Raw genomic sequence first — 22,622 nt, forward strand, 5'->3', positions numbered from 1 at the left:
CATAACAATATTTCATCATCCAAGTTGATTACATTCTATAAATAAACTTGACGAGGACAAGTTTGATAGAATTCATTTACTCTATTACTGTTTTACGCATAACAATCTTTCTTTTTTGGCACTACACATCATAACTTTGTCCCCTGTTGTCCTAGAGAGCTTTTGAAGTTCACAGGTCTGAAGAACATTGAGATATCCCCTGTTCCTGGGCCAAGCTTCCTGATGTGTGCACGTTTCTTGGCCTGTGCTGCAGTGACTTTCTGGTGACACAGTACACATAGGGTACGGAGGTTGTCAATGTCACATTCTCCTCCACCTTCCCATACAGGCCTAATGTGGTCAGCATGCCAAAACTACAGCAAGAAAAAGACTAATGAAAATAGGGTGCATCCTACCTTACATTGCCATTATGCCTGCGTCTTCACATTGTCTCATCATGACGAGACATTTTCATCATGATCAGTTAAAATAAAGTCACACAATAGGTGAAACATTACTATTAACAACTAAATAAAGATGTTGTATAAAAGAACATTTCACTGCCTCATTTTTACCAGATCCATGTAACATAAACACAAAGTGAAGTCTCTGCTTTAGTATCATATCTGTAATGCTAACAAGGTTACCGCGAGCGGTATATAATACGCCCGTCACACATTGAATGAGCAGTTGTTTGTATGATTGAAATATATGAAGTATTTGTGAGTAATTGATATTAAAAGAGAAATCATTCAATATAACTGGTAGATCAATGAGTGCAATACAACATCATGGAACGCATGCATCGCATTAATGAAACCAAGGGGAATAACTCCAATAATTACGGTCGGATAATGGCGGTTATCGAACTTGTCCGAGGTTTCATGGTAATTAACCTTGTTGTGAAGTTTGAAGTTAATCCGTTAATAATTACTCGAGATATCGAGCGGACACTGTTTCGGCAAGTCCATAAAGGAGCATAACTCCACAAATTATCGTCGGATAATGGCAGTTATCAAACTTGTCTGAGCTTTCATGGTAATTAACCTTGTTGTGAAGTTTGAAGTTAATCCGTTAATAATTACTTGAGATATCGAGCAGACATCGTTCGCATACCCGACCGCCCGACCGCCCGCCTGCCCGCCTGCCCGCTCACGTGATAACTTAATACGTCCCCGTCTTCGACGGGCGTATAAAAATGTGTATATGATTATTTAACAATGTTATAAATAAAATTCCATTTGAATATCATTTTTTTTTTTATCACGTACGGGTAAGTGTACATATTTATGGTTTATTGGCTTATTGTCTGATGACGGTGATGGCGTATATATCATTCTAAAGTTATCGCAATGTCACCTGTTTCACTGGTTGTGCTGTATAAACCTATACAATATTTCTAATAATGTTGTTATACTTGACAGAATCATTGAACTGTGTACCTGGCCAGCAGCTGGATGCTTCACCATCTGTTCTCGCTGCCTTGATGTCAGAACACAAAACTTGCTCCCATTGATCAGCTCTGCTCTCTGCTTCAAGTCCGGATTATCTCTGAAAAGCAATTACTTAAACGATTAATATTCAATAAGTAAATAGCTAGCATCACATCATGAGACACTTAAACAATGTCACATACTAAAAAGACATTTTCAATCTGTTGTGTATCACATGATTTTCTATCTAAGGGCATTTGATAACCGTCGAATAATGCCATATCATCAATGCACATGTCACGTTTAAAAGACAACAATGAAATCCAAGTCAGCCACCCCAATTTGGCTTCTTTCTATGATTAATCAGCAAAATCTATTTACATTTTAGGAGAAAAATAATCATTCATCATGTATCTGTGTGGGAAGGGGTATTCCACCCTCAGATTCAAATAAGAAGTTTCCAACTCAGCAAGCCTGCCTGTTTTATAGGTAATAAGAGATTCTCAGGTGGAGTATCCCGATCAGATAATTGTTATTTTAACACGAAACATTTAACACTAATGGTGCTTGTTCAAGCCGTGCCTCTAGTTTGCGGACATAGATCGAAACCCTGTAGTAAATTACTGTATCTGGAGCTTACCTGATCTGTCTAAAGAATGCATGTGCTTCAAAGCCACAAATTTGACAGCAGCCATGTTCTGCTTCATATACCCGGTCACGACCATACTTGGAGTTTGTCTTCATCTGTGGACAGAAACATCCGGCATTAAGGTTGATAACAGTATGTTTCATGAAAAGGAGATCGAACATTTAGTTGTGAATCTTTAACATAGAAGTCATTGTGTAACTGTGACTAACCCAGTAGGTACACAGAAGTCATTGTGTTACTGTGAATTTCCCAGTAGGTACACAGAGGTCATTGTGTTACTGCGACTTACCCAGTAGGTACTCATAAGTCATTGTGTTAATGTGACTTACCCAGAAGGTACACAGAAGTCGTTGTGTAACTATGACTTACACAGTAGTTACACAGACGTCTTGTGTTACTGTGCCTTACCCAGTAGGTACCCAGAAGTCTTGTGTTCCTGTGACTTACCCAGCAGGAACACAGAAGTCTTGTGTCACTGTGACTTACCCAATAGGTACACAGAAGTAATTGTGTTACTGTGAATTACCCAGTAGGTACGCATAAGTCATTGTGTTACTATGACTTACCCAGTAGGAACACAGAAGTCATGTGTTACTGTGACTGACCCAGTAGGTACACAGCAGTCATTGTGTTACTGTAACTTACCCAGTAGGTTAACAGAAGTCATTGTGCTACTGTGACTTACCCTGTAGGTACACATAAGTCGTTGTGTAAATGTGACTTACCCAGAAGTTACACAGAAGTCTTGGGTTACTGTGATTTCCCCAGAAGGTACACAGAAGTCGTTGTGTAACTATGACTTACCCAGTAGATACACAGAAGTCATTGCGTTACTGTGACTTACGCAGTAGGTACACAGAGGTCATTGTGTTACTGTGTCTTACCCAGTAGGTACCCAGAAGTCTTGTGTTACTGCGACTTACCCAGTAGGAACACAGAAGTCATGTGTTACTGTGACTAACCCAGTAGGTACACCGAAGTCATTGTGTTATTGTGACTTCCCCAGTAGGTACCCAGAAGTCATTGTGTCACTATGACTTACCCAGGAGGTACACAGAAGTCTTTTGTTACTGTGACTTACCAAGTAGGTACACAGAAGTCATCGTGTTACTGTGACTTATCCAGTAGGTACACAGCAGTCATTGTGTTACTATGACTTACCCAGGAGGTACACAGAAGTCTTGTTTTACTGTGACTTACCAAGTAGGTACACAGAAGTAATTGTGTTACTGTGACTTCCCCAGTAGGTACCCAGAAGTCATTGTGTCACTATGACTTACCCAGGAGGTACACATAAGTCATTGTGTTACTATGACTTACCCAGTAGGTACACATAAGTCATGGTGTTACTGTGACTTACCCAGTAGGAGTCCATGCAGGAACGTGAACAGAAGCGTGTTGTCCAGGCATGCTCTGCATTAGTTATGGAATCGCGCCCCAACAGTTTATTTGTATATGGTGTGTAGCAGTGAAGGCACAGAGGAGTGCCATCCTCACTCATAGCCTAGGACAGAAAATAAATCATGTAAATTAAGTAAGTCAAGTAAAGTGAAAGATTACAAAAACTGACATCTGAATATCTAACATTCACAAGTTCTATGAAAAAAAAAGTTGCTAAATTTTGCCATCGACTATTTCAGTTAAAGATACAATAAAACGTCAGAAGTTATCATCTGAATCTTACCTGTACCACACCGTGTGACTGGGCACCTGTTGCTGATGTTACCTCATCACATTTGACTGAAATTTGACCTTTCACCTGAGGTTTCCTAATGACCCTCGTTGACCCCTTCACCTCCTGTGCCTTGGTAATGGCTTTGGATGCTATGTCTTCCTGTTTTGAAGAGATTATGACATGGTAGATTGCACAATAAGGACATTATATTCAGGAATGAGAAATGATGGGAGTTTGTGGGTGTGTCAATGTATGTGAAGGGGGAGGGGCTCTAAATATTAAATGTGTAACCTTGTAACACCCTCAACATGCTCCAAACCAACCAACTTACCTCCAAAATGGAAGATCAGTGCTGGAAATGAATATTTTTATTGCTATCTACTGTTAGTACACTCACACTATGTATTTTCTGTGTTTGTTTCCGTATAAATTCATTTTGAAATACTAATGAAACACACCTCCTTACATTGCAATTATTTTAAAACAAATTCCCTTATAAAATGTATAACAAAAGTATCTAAAATTTTCATTTCTGATGTCTTTTTTTCTGTTGTCTTGTTTGGAAAATCGTCATACCTTGGTATACAACTGACATTCACAGTTTATCTCCTTATTTATTAAGCAACACAGATATTATTCACATAAATAATGTATTGAAATTTTTTAATCTACGCTATGTTTTGAGTACCTACCTTGCTAATGTGTCGCTGAGAGCAGTTAGTCTTCCCACTACGCAGATCCTCGTATGCTCTCAGTGGACTTATAAACTGGATGCCACTCTTCATGATCAGTCGGCGCTTGGTTTCAGAAAGGCTGCGGAGAGTTACAGAATTTATGATGTACTACAGACATCAAGTACATTGTAATCCTAACACTATACGGTGTACCTGAACCTTTTGGACATCAAGGGGGATACAAGAGCATGTCAGACAAATAAGTGTTAAGAGAGGGAAGAGTGGAATGATGTTTGACAATACAGGATCTTGTTAATATCAGATATTAGTGAACTCAGATTTCACTGCATGTAAATAAATACATTCTCAATGGACTATCAATTCCTCAGTTTATAAAAAAATAAATGAGAAAGTAATTTAATGATAATTTTACATTTTTACTGCTGCTGATAGTATTTTGCAAGTCATTCATATGTCTGGTGTGAGACATTCAAATTTGTTCACCTCCCTAGTGCATCACACACACAAGTGTCAAGATGTTAATTTTCTGGGATATACTCCTTACCAGGTAATATATGAAATAAAGCTCCCACTTCTACTATTGCTGTAATACCTAGTCAATACACAGTAAATGTTTATGCTAGCAAAACAAATAATTTGAGACAATATATTGTATGTACAGTAATAAAAGATTACAAACCTGTTCCACTCTCTGACGAATCTCTCCACCAGTCTGAGATTGTCGGGGTGGAGCAGAAGATCAGGCAAGGCATCCTGGTTACCTAGTTCTACATCCAAAGGCAGGAAATTGGCTTCCAGAGAATTACCCTCCTGTAAAACACATTCAGTCATCAGACAACTGAAACATCAACTGTTATAAAGTAAGACACAAAATAAATTTAATGTTATATATCTGACACCCTGATTTGATAAATTTCAATGTCTCCAAATAATAATGTCTACTTATTAGGAATAAATATCAAAACGATACGTAACTTGCCAATTATGTTCTGTGTACCTACTTGAGCAGTTCTTCCTCTGTCAAGCAGGTAAACACGTCTTAAGTTCCAAGCAGTACTTACCCAGTCAAACAGATACACACGTCCTGTATATCTACTGCAACAGTACATCAGACATTTGTGGACGGTCACAGTGTCCAAGTCTACCACTCGCACATTGGCCTGTGGACAAGTACCTTGGTTTGGATTCTCTGAACAAATAAAGGTTAATCTTTCAAAATTGATGTCATTAAATTCAAATTTCTTTAAAAAAAAAAAATAAAAAAAAATTAGATATGCATTAAGTTTTAAAATTTGTGCAGGGTTATTTTCATATCTTATTTTGGAAATTGATATTCATACAGTTGTAGAATTAATGCATATGAGGTCAGTCTGTGATATTTCTACACATTTTGAACTTTATGCTGTGCTCTTATTCCTAGAGTAATCCTGTGGTATCTTTACTGTGTTGAATATCTTTACTGTGTTGAAGTACTGGGCCGTTTTTCGTTTATCACGGTCTAAACAGTTGAAGCGGTTGGACCAGAGTTGTTCATTTATGAAATAAAGTCGGACCTGGTAATCTGATGCTGCTTTCATGTGAGCCTTGACCAAGCCTTTCAAGGCCTACATAAACTTTTGCAGGTCCGTCAGGATTTATACCTAAAAATATTACATTTAAAAAGGATGCACCGGTTGTTCTTAAGCATAATTTTAGTGTGTCCGTACCCAAATTTAACAATAACTGTAACCAAACTGAAAATGGAATGCCATTTTTATTAGCTGTAACTTTTTAACTCATGAGAAGATTGTTTACTTTGTTTAACTGTTTTGCTACTTTTGCAACTGAATCCCACTAAATAAAAACATGATAAAAACATTGATGAAAAATTACATGCTATACAATATCTTTTCTCAGTCCTGAACTAAAATAAGTTTTTAATTAGAGTAAGACTACATGCATATAGACTAAAGAAAATCTTCCACACTGGTCAATCAGTAATCTTTTATCACCCACATTGTAAATCTTTGTTATGTTGCCTTACCTTCAGAGTTGTACTGTGACAAAACTTCCTCCTCCCAGTCGTCCTCAAATATGTCCTCCATCACATCCTCTATATGTTCTACCTCTTTCTCACCTTCTTCTTCCCCATCATCCTTCTTCCATCGTGATTTCTCTTTTAATGTTTGAGCATTTAAATTGTTATCAGTTGCTACATTTTGGTCATTGTGAGATTCAATATCATCACCAACGTGAGGTTCATTGTCAAAATCAAATTGTGATTCAAAATTAAGATCAAATTGAGAACCAATTTCAAGGTCACTGTCATCGTTATCACAGATGGTGTCCTCACCATCCTCTTCTATATGGGTGTCAGAGTCGTAAGAAGTGATATCATTTATACTTTGTGTATCATCAGAAAACAAGGACTCACTGCCATCATGACTAGTCACTTCCAAGGTCACATCTTCAGGGTCACCCACTGTCCTTGTCTTAGGTGTGAAGGTCACCTCTAATAGACTAGATTTGTCACACTGATTACTTGCACTAAGTTTTTCACACTGGTCAGTGTGACTAAATTTGTTACAATGTAAATTCAGATTAGACCTGTCACACTGTGTATCTAAACTAGATTCCTCACGCTGCTTACACTGACTGACACTCTGGTTAGTCCCACTGGCACTTGACTTGAGGGTTGTCTCCCCTTTGCACTGCAGATCATTCAGGTTGCTGTTTGTGCTCCCAATCTCCCTTGAATGTATAATATTTTCTGCAATACAAGAACCAACAGTTTCACTTGACTTTGCAAGATTCTGTACACCACATGTGTCAAGGGCTTCATTTGACTCTGTATGACCCTGTAAACCGCAATGGCTGTGAATCTCTTTAGACTTTGTATGAGATGAGGGATCATTTGCTCTATTGCTCTGTATATTGCCTTGTTGAGGTGTCACCACAGCTTTTGTCTTCGCCTCATTGCACATTTCACAGTATGGCAGATCATCATGGTTAAGGAAAGTACACACTGAACAACTCCACATAACAGCTTTGCTTGCATCTGATGTTCTTGTGGAATTAGTGGTCGTCTGAGACAGACTCAACTTTCTTCGAAGTTTGTTAATGGGTTTACTGTCTCTTTTTGCTTTTTTTGATGTGGAAACAGTTTTCCTTTCATTTCCAGTTTTCCCAACAGTTCTTCTAGTTCCTTTGCTTCCAGGTGTATGAATGAAATCATCATCATCATCCTCTGCATCTTTTATTGATAAACAAGTATTGTCCACATTATGAAGTCTCCTGACACGACTTGTTGCGGTTTTATTTGAATTGTCATGGTCACCTGCTTCTTTTCTAGCATCAACACTTGACCTTTTGACACTAGATTGTTTATGTGAATTTTTATCACCTTTTCCTGGACGATGTAGACTGATGTCGTGTAAACAATCATCAGAGAGATTGTCATCCTTCTCAACTCCCAACTCATCGTCATCTACGACAAACTCATCCTCCTCTATCACAGACTCATCCTCCTCTATCACAGACTCATCATCCTCCTCTACAACAGACATGTCATCCTCCTCCACAAGATCTATCACACCAGTACTGGCTGTGCTAGCCACCCTTTTCTTGCGTTTGCAGTTCCCATCTGGGCCGGATTTTTTTCTCTTTTTACCAGATGAAACGAAATCCAAAATAGATGTTTGGTCTTTAGGCTGCAATTAAAAAGGAAAGTTGGCACACAGGTCCGGTGAAAATACAACACATCATCTTGAGAATTGATTTAAACAGTTTGTTGATTACCAGGTAAATATTTTATTGGCAAGAAAAGAGATTTTTTGAGTAAAACAACAAAAAAATATTTACAACTGATATACAGACAGTGGTTATATTTATGGCAGTGTACTTACTGTTGATGAAGGGTAAAATAAAGAAACGTTCAAAGAGCATAAAGATTTTAACAGCTCTCTTCATGTTGACAGACTTTCAAGGTATTTGTCATAACAAAAGCTCTACAGAGCTGAAGTTTGCATCTTAACATGTACGACAATAAATAAAATTTCTCGTACCTTGTTTGGGCATGGACTGTCTTTCAGTCCCAAAGATTCAAGCTAAAGTTTATGGTTTTCAACATTTTTTTTTCTTTCTGTGTCATAATCTGCTATAATCTATGGGACTTCTAATAGCTTGACCTAAGAATGACCAAGCACCCTAAGGAGCTAGGAGACAGTGCTGACATTTCGGCCACCTTTTCTGTAAAATTATCTATACATACATACAGGTGCCGATCATATCTCAATTTAAAGGAACATCACTCTTCTTCATTTCCAGTTATTTTTTATTTACTTAAGTGTGTTATACAGTCAGGCTGAAACAATCAATGATAGTTCGGGTTTAAGAAGTTTGGCCACACGTTTTGTAATTTCAGGCGTTACAATTTCTAACACTTATTTCTAATCTTGTTAAAACCTTCTAAATTACTTATTTTTGCATAAAATAATGATTTTTGTTAGTTTTCGTACTGAATTTGCCCATTTTACATGAACAAACTTCACTTGTCAGCATTTAACACTGATGAAAAGTTGTTTTTTTCTTTAACCAAATACACAGAAAACCGTTTTTACTAACTGTTTGGAGAACTTTTGTCCAAAACTGAGCAAAAATCAACAGAAATTTTGAAGTTAAGGTTTATATTTCTTTTCTTTGACAAACAGGCAATATATGGAGAAAAGTTGAATATAAGTTGATATACATGGACTGTTTCATAGAAAGGAAATCCTGAAAAAATCAGTTATTGTTTTGAAATATTAGCTGTTAGAAAGGTGGCTTAAATTTAATACCCGGCAGAAATTGCAACACTTCCCCTAGCTATATATATAGGCAGTCAATACTGCCTACAAAGCATCGACAGCTGTTCAAGAAAAACTTTCTAGTTCACTCAGTGGGGCAAATAGCACCACCTTGCAGGTGTTTAATAGTTACTTCAGACTAATGAATATCAGTCGATAGCCTTGAAAAACAAAATTAATCATCAATTTTAGAAGCCACCACTTTACATACATAAGAGCCTAGTGTAAAAGTATGACCAAGCATAATTTCTGTAGCTAGTACAGTATGGGCAGCCATTTTGGGCTATTGTATTGGTTACAGAAACTGAGGTACACCAACCTGCTGTGACACAAACATGCCAGACAGGTCGACATCCTTGGTGGGCTGAGGGAGGACAGCATCGGCGTTAGAGAGAATGTCAATCTGGTAGCGACTTCCCTTGTCAGCAGCCAGCTCCTGTTTCTTACCATTCAGTGTGGTGGTTGTTACAATTGTCTGGGAATGTCAAACTTGGCTTTAGTATTAAATTGAACATTAAGTGCTATAAAACAACATAAAACATTTTTGACAAATACAAATTTAACAACTGACACTTGGTACAAGCGCATTATATAGCGAAAAAAATAATTATCAAGAATGATAAGAATGACTGAAAGTAATATATCACTGATATATTTTCCAAATAGAAGTGTATATAAGATTACATAGTCACCTTCTTACATACAGCTGACCAGACCCACTCATCCATGGTCTCCTTGGCAACCAGATAGTGAATGGACACACAGGCTGTCTGACCGATACGGTGTGCACGATCCTCACACTGAATCATCATACCGGGCGTCCAGTACATCTCAGCAAAGACAACAAGGCTAGCTGCAGTGAAGGTCAGGCCCTGTAAATGTAAGGTTGGTTTGGTTTGTGCTTTAAGTCCTATTAACAGCTATGGTAATTTAAAGATGAGCCAGAATTTGAACAGAGAAGGTCAGTCAATGTAAATACAAGTAATATTGCAGGGAGTACCTTTGAATGTAAGGAACAGTTGAGGAACATTTATTCGTTACACCATACCCACGGCCAGGATACTCACAACACTTACGGTAACCATGATGATAATTGATATTAAGAACTGTTACTTACAACACCTGCAGCCAGGATACTTAGTACAGCAACCTTGGTGTCTGGGTCTGACTGAAACTGCCGAACATACATCTGCAACAGGAACAGAAATCCACTCAAACTTTAAACAAAACTAGATTTAACTTGAGCATGGACTTCACATATACATATGTTTCCCACATACGTATCTACAAAGCCATTCATGAAATAGGGGTCGACGTATGCTACGTAATCCTGTATAACACTGTATTTCAGTACACAAGGTCATAGTCAGAGGTCAAATCCAGGTCACAGTGATCTTATTTTAAGGTAATTAACACTTTTCTTTCATGATGTACTTATACTACTCACATTTTGCTAAGAATCACTTTTATTTTTGGGCATATGTGAAAATAAATATTTTATTTGGTTTATACTGAGAATATGTTTGAAAAATTAATTGTTCTTTTAATTCATCAGCATGCAAAAATTCCAAAACCGTATTACAGTCGGAAAATGAGCCACAGGAAAAGGGTTTCCCTTAAAATTGGTAACAACGAGGTATCCACGAAAAAACTTAAATTGAACAAAACTCATCCTAAATAAACAGAAACTGTTTAAGTATCAGGTGTGACGCCCATGAGCATCAATTACAGCTTCACAACGTCTGCGCATGCCCCAAATTAGATCGTGTATCCGGTTATGTAAGATAGCATTCCACTCAACTACCAAAGCTGTTCCCAGCTCCTGGAGCGTTCTTGGCTGAACATTTCTGGCAGAGGGAGATGTCTGCAGCATGTCCACACATGCTCAATGGAATTTAGATTGATCGCAGTAAATCCGGGCCGTAACAGTACCATTATAGAAGACATTGAGGTCAGTTTTCCCACGAAGGCTTATGCCTCCCCTTACCATCACTGAACCTCCGCCATATCGGTCATATTCCACAATGTTACCTGCCTGGAACCTCTCCCCAGGTTGTCTCCATACTACTCTAACTTGCCTGTCTGTGAAGTCGAGACAGACTTTGGACTCGTCAGTAAAAAGAACTGGTTCCTATTCCTGAAGAGTCCAAGTGCTGTGAGCTTTGGCCCAATCTAATCGGTCCCTAACATGGCGGGCAGTTAAGGGAACTCGTATTGCTGGTCTACGTGACCTTAAACCAGCATCATGAAGAGAGTTCCTAACTGTCTGAGTGGCTACCCGGGTACCAGAAGCATTTAGGAGGTCATTTCGTATAGCTGTGGCAGTCTGGAACCTGTGACGCAGTGCCTGTATGAACAAAAAAAATGGCACTGCGTTGTAGCCCTAGAACTACCTCCAGCATGACCTCTGGAAGGGTTTCCGTTAGTTTTGAAACAATTCCACATTCTTGCCACCACACTTTGAGACACCCCAAGGTTTGCTGTAAGCCGATGTTGAGACATTCTAGCTTGCAGCATTCCGATGCCTCTATTCATTTCACTGTCATTTAACCGTTGTCTGGTTCGTCTTTGTGCCATATTAAAACACAATTTGAACAACGCCTTACTTAGCCTAGTTTAGCTTTTGCTTTAAAAGGGGTGCACACATGGAAAAGCTTGCAGGCGATTTTATGGTTGACTGAACACACCCACACAGGACAATTTGGAAGGCTAACATATTCGCCCAAAACAGTACGGAAGGAAAATATAATATCCTTTCTAACATTTGTGATTTTTTTTCAAAATATAGGTGATCCTTAGTAAAATGTGAATAGTATATATACAAAGTTGATTGATGCCAATTCATGAAACTGTGGCTGAAATATTCTCACAAAACAATATTTAAGAATTGGAGGTCAAGATCAAGGTCAAACTGAGGTCTCAGTGACCTTCTTTTAGGATGCAACACACTGTTTTTCCATGATGTACATATATACAAAGTTTGATGCCCATCCATGAAACTGGCTGAAATATGCTCCTGAAGCCACAGTCAGCATGGAGGGACACACATATATGGACAAAGCAAATACTAAATACTCCCAATTTCAGTCAAGGCAGAGGAATAGAAACAAGCACTTGGTGTTCAGATCTTCAATATTGAGATTTTATGGCCTAGGAAAAAAGAAATATGAAGGATGAATGAGCATCAATGTTTCTCTGTTTCTAAATTGTTCTTTCCAATCTCGATGGATAAAAGTTCTACCTGATCAAAACAACTTTTTAAAAAAATCAGCCATGATTTTAACCTACATTTCAGTTTTGAATATATTGCAATGTTTTCTCAATGTCCTTCACTTTCACTTTACTCTTGACTTAAAGTTGACCCGATGACTTCATGACCTTGACCCACCTTTCTGTTTGATATGTGTCTCATCATCTATTTCCAATGATCTAAACAAATGTATCGATTCTGGTGACCTACTCTCCATTTGACTTGCCTGTCTGTCTAAGGTGGATGAGCTTTACTTATCTGTTCGCCTTGATGTAGATGACCTGATCTATCTGTCAGTCTGAGGTGGATGACCTTGACCTACCTGTCTGAGGTGGGTGACTTTGACCTATCTGTCTGAAGTGGATGACCTTAACCAACCTGTCTGAGGTTGGTGACTATGACCTACCTGGGTGGTGTACTGGCCTTTCAGAGGTTAGTGACCTTGAGCTACCTGCCTGGGGTGGTGTACAGGCCTTTTTCAGAGGTTAGTGACCTTGACCTACCTGTCCGTGGTGGAGGACTTCGACTAACCTGTCCGCCTGAGGTGGATGGGCATTAACTATCTGTCTGAGGTGTTGTCGACCTTGACCTACCTGTCTGTCTGAGGGCGGTGTCTCACCATCTATCCTAATGAACTTGACCTTTTTGTTGTACAGAGATTGCTGTAACCCATTCATCATACTATGGTGGTAAGCAAACACAAGGAACTTAAGGTTTTCATTCTCACACAGCATCTCCACATAATCACGGGCTGGTCCTATCTGTGATCAACAGACCAATCATACAACTGTCAAATATTTTCAAAAATCAAATAAAAATAAAAATTCCATTGCTTTACTGCTAAAAAACTTGTTCTGTCCTATCTTATGAGTTTACCCAGTAATGTATGGCTGGATGTTAATAAAACAATGGCCATTCTGATACCCTTAAAATAGGCTTCTCCACTATATAGATAGTAGCTTTATTACATAAAATATCAGAAAATACCTGTCAGAATTGAAGCTATTACGTATCCTTACCATACACCTTAACATGATGTTTCTTAATTTAAACAAGACTTTCTCACTAACGAGCAGCACATTTACCTAGTCCACTCTGACAGTAGTTATTTACATTTACCTTCCCTCTTCATGGCTTTACCTTTGCCTCTCCACTCAATCGGTATAGTTTCTGTATAAGGATATTAGTAGAGTGACCTCCCTTCCCTTCTTGCTGCATGGCATTCATCATGTCAACCTTGTCTTTACCCTTGGTCAATAGGGGCCTTAGCTCACCAAAAGTTGTCTTTATCTCCTGTTCAACATAGCATGAAATTTAATTCATTACTATTGAACCTTAACAGATGACTGAATTCAACCTGTGTTTAATAAACCCTGAAAAATCAATAAACCTGGACCTCTCACAATATCTTACTGCACAATTTAAGTAAACCAGACCTTTGCAAGGTATTGCTGAATAAATTACTTAAACTAGGCCTTCGGCATTGATCTACTGTATAAATAACTACAATTGAGTTCACATAGATATACACAAATGGTCAAGAGAAATAAATCGTGCATATGGATTTACAACTGTATTAAACAAGAGGCCCAGAGGGCCTGTATAGCTCACCTGGAAATGTAAGCAAAATTTAAGTTGAAATAGCCAGATGTTGTTGGTAGTGTACATGTATTACATGGTTAGTCAGGGGTTATAAGAATTTGCTTTGTTTTCCCTATTGGGCCGTCTGACCCACCCTTTATACAAAATTAAGTCCCCCTTACCAAAGAATACCTTAGACCAAATATGGACAAAATCCGGTCATTTCTACAGAAGAAGGATTTTAAAGCTATTATTCTATTTCCCCTATTTGACCTCGCCCCTCTGCCCCTAGGGGGTTCAGACCCAACATTTTCTATTGTTCAAATTTGGTCAAAATACCTTCATCCAAACGAAAGAAGAAGGATATTAAAGCTATTCCTCTATTTCCCTTATTGGGCCCTGCCCCTCTGCCCCCAGGGGGCCACACCCACTATTTATAAAAAATTGAATCCCCTTGGCCCAAGGATGCTCCAGACTAAATTAGGATAAAATCCCTTAATCCCTATGGTAGAAGAAAGATTTTAAAGGTTTTACCTCAATTTCCCCTATAGGGCCCCATCTATCTGCCCCTAGAGGGGCCACACCCACCGTTTATACAATATTGAGTCCCTTTTGCCCAAGGATGCTCCAGACCAAATTGGGATGAAATCCCTTAATTCCTAAATAAGCAGAGGGTATAATTAGGCTTGTTTGAACTTGTGTTATCCAAAATCAGTAATACTTGTGACAACATTCTCTTTTAGCTTGGCATGACCATTTTGACTTGTACACTGCTAAAATTTGATCAATTTATAACAATTATACTCCATTACACACTGGATACATTAACGTAGGCTTACAGTTTTTATCTCTGAGTCTTTCAGCTGAAATAGAACACGTTGTCTCTGTTTGGGAGGCAGCTGGGTGAGGACATCACTTTTGAGTCTGCGGATCATCAGCATACTGGAAAGACGCTGTGCCAGCTCCTCCAAGTTACTAGCCCCACTGCAAAACATTTTTGCAAAATACAATAATTGGTCTTTCTATCTGTGTTTCAAAGACTGTAAAAGGATATAATATATGCAACCTAAATAATATTAAACAGGTTCAAAACTGATCCATACAAAACCACTATTTATGTTGTACACACTCACTCAACACGTCGACGTCTAACCCGACCAAACATCTCTGTTTTTGCATCACAGTATTTGGCTGTAAAGTTCCACCATGTGCCAAACTTTCCTGGACAAAGGGCATCAATTTGAGGGAACAACTGAAAAAAATACATCACACATAGCTTTTTACAATAAAACAAGTGAATCAAAAGGAGACAATTTCTTTTTTCTTCGTGTATTGACATACTTAATCAAACCTTAGTTACCTGTAAAGGTTCTATCCTTATTGTCTTTCAGATTTAATCATCAAAATAATTTAGCAAGTGTTTATATTTCTTAATGTGTTGGGCTGATTAACCATCTAGAGTCTTGCTCATTATAATATTTTCCCATGATATCTCATGTTTTTGCTAATTTTAAAAATATTTAGTTTTATGAATCCCTTATAATTTTACCTCCACAGGCCTGGCCAGGGATGGCGTTCCTGACAACAGAATGCGCCGGTTGGCTGACTTGACCAGTGGAACTATAGCCTTACAGGAGGATGTCTTGGTATTACGTATGGAGTGTGATTCGTCAACAATTACAACCTCAAACTTCTGATTGGTTAGGGCTTCATGAAGTATTTTACTGGTTGACTTGCACAGCAATCCGAAAGTAGCAATGGAGATCTTGGCTTCAGCAAATCCACTACACCACAAACAAAAAATTAAAGTACATTCACACGCTAGTAATTCAACAACTTAAGACCAATCAATCTTGCATTAACACTAATCAGCAGAAAGGAAATTATTAATTGCTATTACTGACCTAATTATTAATTAATTTTTTAATTTGCTCATAGTTATACATAGTCATACTACATGACATTGTATGATATATCACCCAGTTCTTTGTCTATACCAGTATGTTTTTGTCATGTCTCAGTCAAGTGTGAATAATACGTAGCCTCATAGACCTCGACTCACAAAATACACGGTCGAGCTATGATCAATTACAGATATTTTCATTTGTTATATATTACAGTGTACTACAGACTCCTGTTCATCAGGTTTTCCTCAGTAAAAGTGACTAAAATGTGAAAGAATTAATCACCGAAACATTTTGAAAAGGAAACAGTTCCCAAAATACCTAAGAAGCTGTATAATCAGAAACATATTATTTAGTGGTGACAAGTGTTTAGAATGGTACAACTGCAATGGGGATGTGATAAACTATTTTCTTACGCTCACACTGTAAGTCACTGTGGTTATCTCCCCCTGTGCTCACCTAGCATCGTTACCTGTCTGTATGAGGTAGATGTCCTTTGGCTGGACATCAGGTAGCCATTTCTCTATCTCCTCCACCCACACAAACTTCAGGGAGGACGGCACAATGATCAACAATGGCCACTCTTTCCTGTAGAAGTATGCCACAGAAATAGCCTGCAAGGTTTTACCAAGTCCCATCTGTAGAATGAGACAAAGATGTATCATATTAGGAGCAATCTCTGTGTATCTCAGCAATCATATGGGATTGAAATACAGTCAAACTTTGATGTTTCGAACTTTTTGCAGGACCATCAGGAAAAAATTCAAAACATCAGGACTTAATAGTGAGTATTGAACATCAACATCCTGTACTTTATAAGACAAAATGTGATTCTTATGTGATGACACACAGTTTAAGAAATTCAATTGAAAATATATAGATATTGATTTTTTTCACAGTTTCAATGTTGTAATACAGGTAAATTTTCACTTTGATTTATTAGTCGTAATTTTTAATGATTTCATAACAAACAGATCTTGATTATACTACTTAGAAGTTTGATTCATGAATAGAATATTTGTAGTGTTGTATTGGTGGAAAAAAGTTTGACACATCAAGGAATTTGAATGTTTAAAGTTCAATTTATGGAAGTTTGACTGTACTACTATTGAATTCTGACACAAAATTCAAAATGTGTTGATGCATTTAACATTATGCATCAATTTTCTAAAACATCTATTTAGTATTATACATGGTAACGAAAATAAAAATCCATCCATGTTGGACCAGTTATTATAGCCTTCTCTTCTAAAAGTTGTTTTTCTTTCAAATAAAAAGAAAGAGCTGCAGGATTAATATTATTTTGTCATCAAATACGGGATATATACCCAATTCAGAACACAAAGATAGTACACCAGTTTTAGCTGGCAAGTATATATGGTGTAACATGTATCACGTAAAGAATTTTGTAGATTTTTCCATTTCCCTTCAAGGGAATTTATGATGCAAAATGTTTGTTATTCCAGGGACCCAAATAAAACTGACTAAGAAAATCTCTGTAATGTGTTTGTATTGAAACACATACTTACCTCATCTGCAATCAAGCATCTGAAAGACACAATATACCATTTTAATATACTGAATGTATATATAACCTAACTGTCTTTGATACCAATACATGTGATGACTTGTGAAACATGTCAATGCATACAATAGCAAGCATCTCCTCCTACCTCTAGATGGATGCTCTACCAATTGAGATACTTGGTCGCTGACAACCGACCCTGTCCAGTTAAGCTACATTCCTCCCTCCTTTTTCTAAGTCTTCGCTATTTACAACCCAGGTTTGGATATCCCCTTGCTAAGCATTCACTCAGTGCTTGAAACAAGGTTTGGCAAGCTTGCCATACATAACACATACAGGAGTGAATTCTATAAACAGATTCACTTGGCTGTGACTATTAAAACCCACAGATGTTTATACTATTTTATTTAATGCACAGTAACTATGAAATTTGACTATAGGAACTGCACTGGAATGCAAACAAACAAGCCATATCTGGTTGTGATCATCAATATTCATTACTTCACTCAAAATGAATTTGTGTTCCTACGAAAAGAGATAACATTATAGTGTAACAGGAGAGGAAAAATGCACGGCCAGACAGGGGTTCGAACCTGGGACCCTCCGAACTCTAGACGGATGCTCTACCAATTGAGCTATAAGGTTGCCGACGATCGACCCAGTCCAATTTCGCTACATTAGTCCCCAAATTCTGCAAGCCCCTGAAAGATGGTATAATGTACCCTAAATTTTATTTCAACCCACAGATAGGTCATATTCAAAGACCCCAATTAAATTTGGAGCTTATGCATGCAATTTGAATATAATGAATTTGTGAATTAACTTTTAAAATTGTACATAGCGACGTTAAATTAGTCTACAATAAGGCTTGAATGCCGATGTCATCATAAAAACAATTCATCACTCATAAATATAATATGTCAATCTCTTTTGCGACCCAGTTGCAGTTTAATGCTACAGAATGATAAGTTCACTTATATACCTAGGTCGTGTGCACATAATATTTATAAAATAAATTATTGGTGTCTTTGAATATAACTTATCACGAGGTTGGAATTTTGGGTGACAATATACAGGTCCAGTACACTCTGCCGATTGAGCAATAAAGACCTATAATAGCTCTATTTAGGAGGCACGGTAGTACAGTGGTAGGACCCCGTGCTCGTGACTGAAGGGTCGGAGTTTGCGCCACGACACGGCAAGGTGTTGTATCTTTGAGCAAGATACTTTACTCTGCTTGTTCCAGTCTACTCAGCTGTAAATGAGTACGTGGTTGGGCAGTGCTAGAGTTGTTGAATGCTAGCTGTTAGCACCAAAATGGCAGCTCCGGCTGTATGCTCCCCAGGGAGTTTAGAAAGTTATTCGCTGGTTGCAAAGGCCCTATAACCACGGATAATAGTTTGTGAACAGCTTTGAGACGACCTACGAACTGGGTTGTGATAAAGCGGTATATAAGAACCTAGAATTATTTTTATTATATCTGAAATAGGTCTTTTGAGCTATTTTCATGTGATTTTCTTTTTGAAGGAAAACGAAACAAAGTTGCGTTTAAAAAAGATTTTATCATTAGGTTGATAACGAAAGACATTATTATAAGTATTCTTTTCAAAAAATAATGATGTAAAAAAAAACGGAAATTTTACATTTATGAAAAATGAAAATAAACATCTAAATGTATACTTTTTGTAGCCAACATTAACCTTACTGTTTTATGCGACTTTGCTTTGATTTAATGAAAATTGAAATCTGAGAAATTATAGCTCAATATAGCTATATAGATCTTTTAATATAGCTATATATAATCGGCAGAGTGTACTGCACCTGATATAAGGTACAGTTGTTACGGCAGTAGCGGATCACTCGGCGAAAAAACGATCCACACTATTTTTGAGAACAGGGTTACCACAAACATCGTATATTAATAGAATGTACAAAGTATATCCTTTCATGTCATATTAAAATAACTGATGAATATTGACCATATAAAACAAAATTAGCATCTTTTAGGGGGCTTGTTGAATCAAAATCTGGAAGTGGGGTAAAGAGGAGCACTGTAACTCGTCAACTAATTTCTTCAAGATCATATCTTGTGGTAACAATAACCTTCCATTCTTCTTAACTGCAAAACAGACACCTTCTTTTTGAAAATCCATAAGACGACTACATAGTTTCGTTGGGAGCGAGGACAGCACTTGTTCATCGTGACTGTTCCGTCGCTTCCCCGCCATTTTTCAAGTTCTAAAATCCGACCTCCAATGACAGGAAACTTAATAAGAGAGACAACTCCAAAACCCACCTCATTTGATATATCTAAATATCTTAAAACGGACATAACTCAAAAAATGTTGATCATACCGCATTCGTGCTGTTATATCATTGTAGATCATCTTTGTGACTTATTTTTCCTAAGTACATGTTATTTGAGAGAAGGTCAGTATACATATATTAATTAAAATCCTCACCGTTTGGTCAAGGTTACCAATTTTCCAACTTTTTTTCAATATTTTTCGAAAAATTCTGTTAGATATCGATGGGGGATTCTATTACAATGAATTCAATGTTTTCATTTCTTCTGTAGTTTACCGTTAACGTCATACGCCATTTTGAATATTTCCTTTGATATTTCTGAAGAGCCGACACTATATGTTCGAACCATTTTCTCTTGAAGTTTTTCTGCGCACATTTATTCTAAACGAAGTAAAAATATTTCTCTATCCACCCAGGCTCAAAGCTTCGAAGTTTTGACAGAGACGTATATATTACGTGGTTTTGTTAATTATCAAAGTGATTAAAAATCCAAGACGGCCGTCACGAGCTCTGATTGGTTAATTTTGAAACAGCTATTTCTCCATAATGCCTTTAGTCACAAGTTTCATGTTTGGATATGATATAGAGGAAAACAAGAGATTTTTTTCTTACATTTGGTAATTTAGAAAAATGTCAATTTTTCAGTTTTCGTCAGGTGTCTTCAGCAATCAACTGTCCTAAACAGCGGAGACAATAGAAAACCAAACAGGACACAACAAGGATTGGCAGCCGAAAGATCTAAGAAGCTAACCAGGAAGAGACATCGTGCAACGCCAAAAGATGAAACGAAAGCGAACAAACGTAATGCCATCTGTAATCTACATACGCAAAAACAGCAACGCCCATGAGACAAAAAAAAAGGCAGAAAAGGGCAAATAAGGGCATATTGAAATCACACCGAACCCATCATATCACCAATGAAGGACCAATATATGCTAGCACTGGAATGCAAAGATTCTGTTCCTTTATTTCATAATTGAAAAAAGACATCTTTGACGGTAGATCCGCCACACTAACGGGGAAATGAAGTCGAACACGATCGATCACCAGTTCCAGTCAATCGGGAACCGTCGGCACTTTCCGTAAACGAGAAAATACGTATTTTTCTCGTTTACGGAAAGTGCCGACGGTTCCCGATTGCAGTTCCAGTCAGTCTTATACCAGGTGGATTACCATATACACGATGACATGTCCCATCATGGAAGACATCAACACCCAGGAACCGAATACACCCTTCAATCGCTGAACATACACACGACAGCAAGCTCAAAGAACTTGTCGAGTTTATGTCTGACATAGGCCTATTAACAATTATTGTCCGGACATCATGTCATTAAAAACATCGATAAACTTGATAAGGATAAACTATTCCAACACTGCGAATACAGATCTACAAGGGGGCACTCCAAGAAGCTGTTTAAAAGGCCCTACAAAAAGCTAATCACAGGAAACTTCTTTAGCAACCGAATGATTAAACCGTGGAACTCGTTGCCAGAGGAAGTGGTCTCATCACCGAGCCTAAACTGCTTCAAGGAAAGACTAAACAAGTTCTGGAGAAATCACCCGAGGAAATTCAACCCCGTATTTTGGTATTAAGACTGGATCTACCATTCCAATACCATACTTAACATCAAGTGACTCAACTAAAACAATGAACTGTTTGAGTTTTTTAAGCAAACTCTACAACGGAAGGGCTCAACCCTTTTATCGACATGCATGTGAACATACCATAGATATTGCTACACTATTATGATTAAGGAAATAATAAGTGCGCAACCGGAAAAGTAAGTCGCGAGTGAAGAAATAACAATGATGCATCACCACAAGCTTGAACTAGCTTTCAACGATGCCACATCAGCAATTCAGCAAATGTGGGGCGGACACGATCCATCAGGACTAGCGAAAAGCCAACGGAGGGAAGGAGTGGAAGCTTGCAAATAACCGCTGTGTATCTCTGTCATGTGTATGTAGAAAGATAATGAGTCACAACATCACCAGTAACGGGTACTAAGGGGACAAGAATATATACATACGACACCGAAGGCAAGTCCAGTGAAGTGCAGGGAGCAGATCGCAATAAAATGTTGGATATCTGCAAGAAAAGTCACAGAAGCCCATAGAAAGGTTGTGCTGAAGAACAGATGTGGTTTCCCGAGGACTGAAGGTATCTTTGATGAGCAGTTTTAGATGGTAGTATGTTCCTGGATAAAAGGCCTAATCCATACAGGAACATGTAAACCATCACTGTGATCATCAGGGAATTGCTGAAGCTGCTAAAAGGGACTGTACCACAACTAGACGGGCTTGGACTCCATCCCTTTAAGAATATTGAAGATAGTGGCTAATAAGCTCGCCCCAATCCTGATCGAGATATATCAGTATTTACTGAAATCTGGGAAGTACAAGAACGGATAGATGCGATGATTGTTCTTACCTACAAGAAGTACGAACCACACAAAGTAGAAATCTACCAACCTGTGTACCTCGAGTCTAACTTCTGTAATATTCTGGAACGGTTATCACTGGTAGTAGTACGGCTCATTTTTGCAGTCCAACAACTCGGAATTAGGAATCAAATAATACTACCCTACTTTGAGGTATGACAGGGACATTTGAACCTGTATGGTGATAGGACCATAATCAGCTGGGTTTACTTGTGTTTTACCGGTTGTACCTCTATCTCCCCACATTTTACTGTGTTAGGTAAACGTAGTTTCTCTGTTTCCATATGTTTGTGACAAAATTAGACGTCTTGAGGGGGAGAAAATGCCGTTCAATTATAGCCAGTATCATATTAAGTC

General features: G+C 37.9%; 1 protein-coding gene across 2 annotated transcripts; it reads right to left on the minus strand.

Moving 5' to 3' along the window:
* Positions 1-19,749, minus strand: LOC110445262 (DNA annealing helicase and endonuclease ZRANB3-like). Of its 2 annotated transcripts, XM_021489772.1 has the most exons (21): positions 19,618-19,749; positions 17,519-17,537; positions 16,449-16,627; positions 15,635-15,869; positions 15,219-15,337; positions 14,925-15,069; positions 13,645-13,797; positions 13,098-13,265; positions 10,372-10,443; positions 9,947-10,126; positions 9,574-9,729; positions 6,455-8,120; positions 5,985-6,071; positions 5,493-5,620; positions 5,111-5,241; positions 4,429-4,549; positions 3,746-3,895; positions 3,422-3,565; positions 2,053-2,156; positions 1,422-1,530; positions 1-353 (listed from the first exon to the last, which is right to left on the minus strand). In XM_021489772.1, the coding sequence occupies exons 1-21, from the start codon at positions 19,740-19,742 to the stop codon at positions 129-131; spliced, it is 4,416 nt and encodes a 1,471-aa protein (XP_021345447.1). In that variant the 5' UTR covers positions 19,743-19,749; the 3' UTR covers positions 1-128. The 2 variants fall into 2 exon arrangements, with proteins under 2 accessions (XP_021345447.1, XP_021345448.1); XM_021489773.1 differs by lacking the exon at positions 5,985-6,071.
* Positions 19,750-22,622: the final 2,873 nt, after the last annotated feature.

The sequence above is a fragment of the Mizuhopecten yessoensis genome, unplaced genomic scaffold (genome assembly GCF_002113885.1).
Source record: "Mizuhopecten yessoensis strain PY_sf001 unplaced genomic scaffold, ASM211388v2 scaffold2137, whole genome shotgun sequence".
NCBI classification, from domain to species: Eukaryota; Metazoa; Mollusca; class Bivalvia; order Pectinida; family Pectinidae; genus Mizuhopecten; species Mizuhopecten yessoensis.

Bases quoted from the DNA above. Each gene is read 5' to 3' on its own strand.
- LOC110445262 (XM_021489772.1), bottom strand. From the start codon at position 19,742: ATGGCGGGGAAGCGACGGAACAGTCACGATGAACAAGTGCTGTCCTCG. The intron at 9,730-9,946 runs GTGACTATGTAA...TGACATTCCCAG, and splicing joins GGTCAGCTGTATGTAAGAAG to ACAATTGTAACAACCACCAC. The intron at 3,896-4,428 runs GTAGGTACTCAA...TCTTCAAAACAG, and splicing joins CTCAGCGACACATTAGCAAG to GAAGACATAGCATCCAAAGC.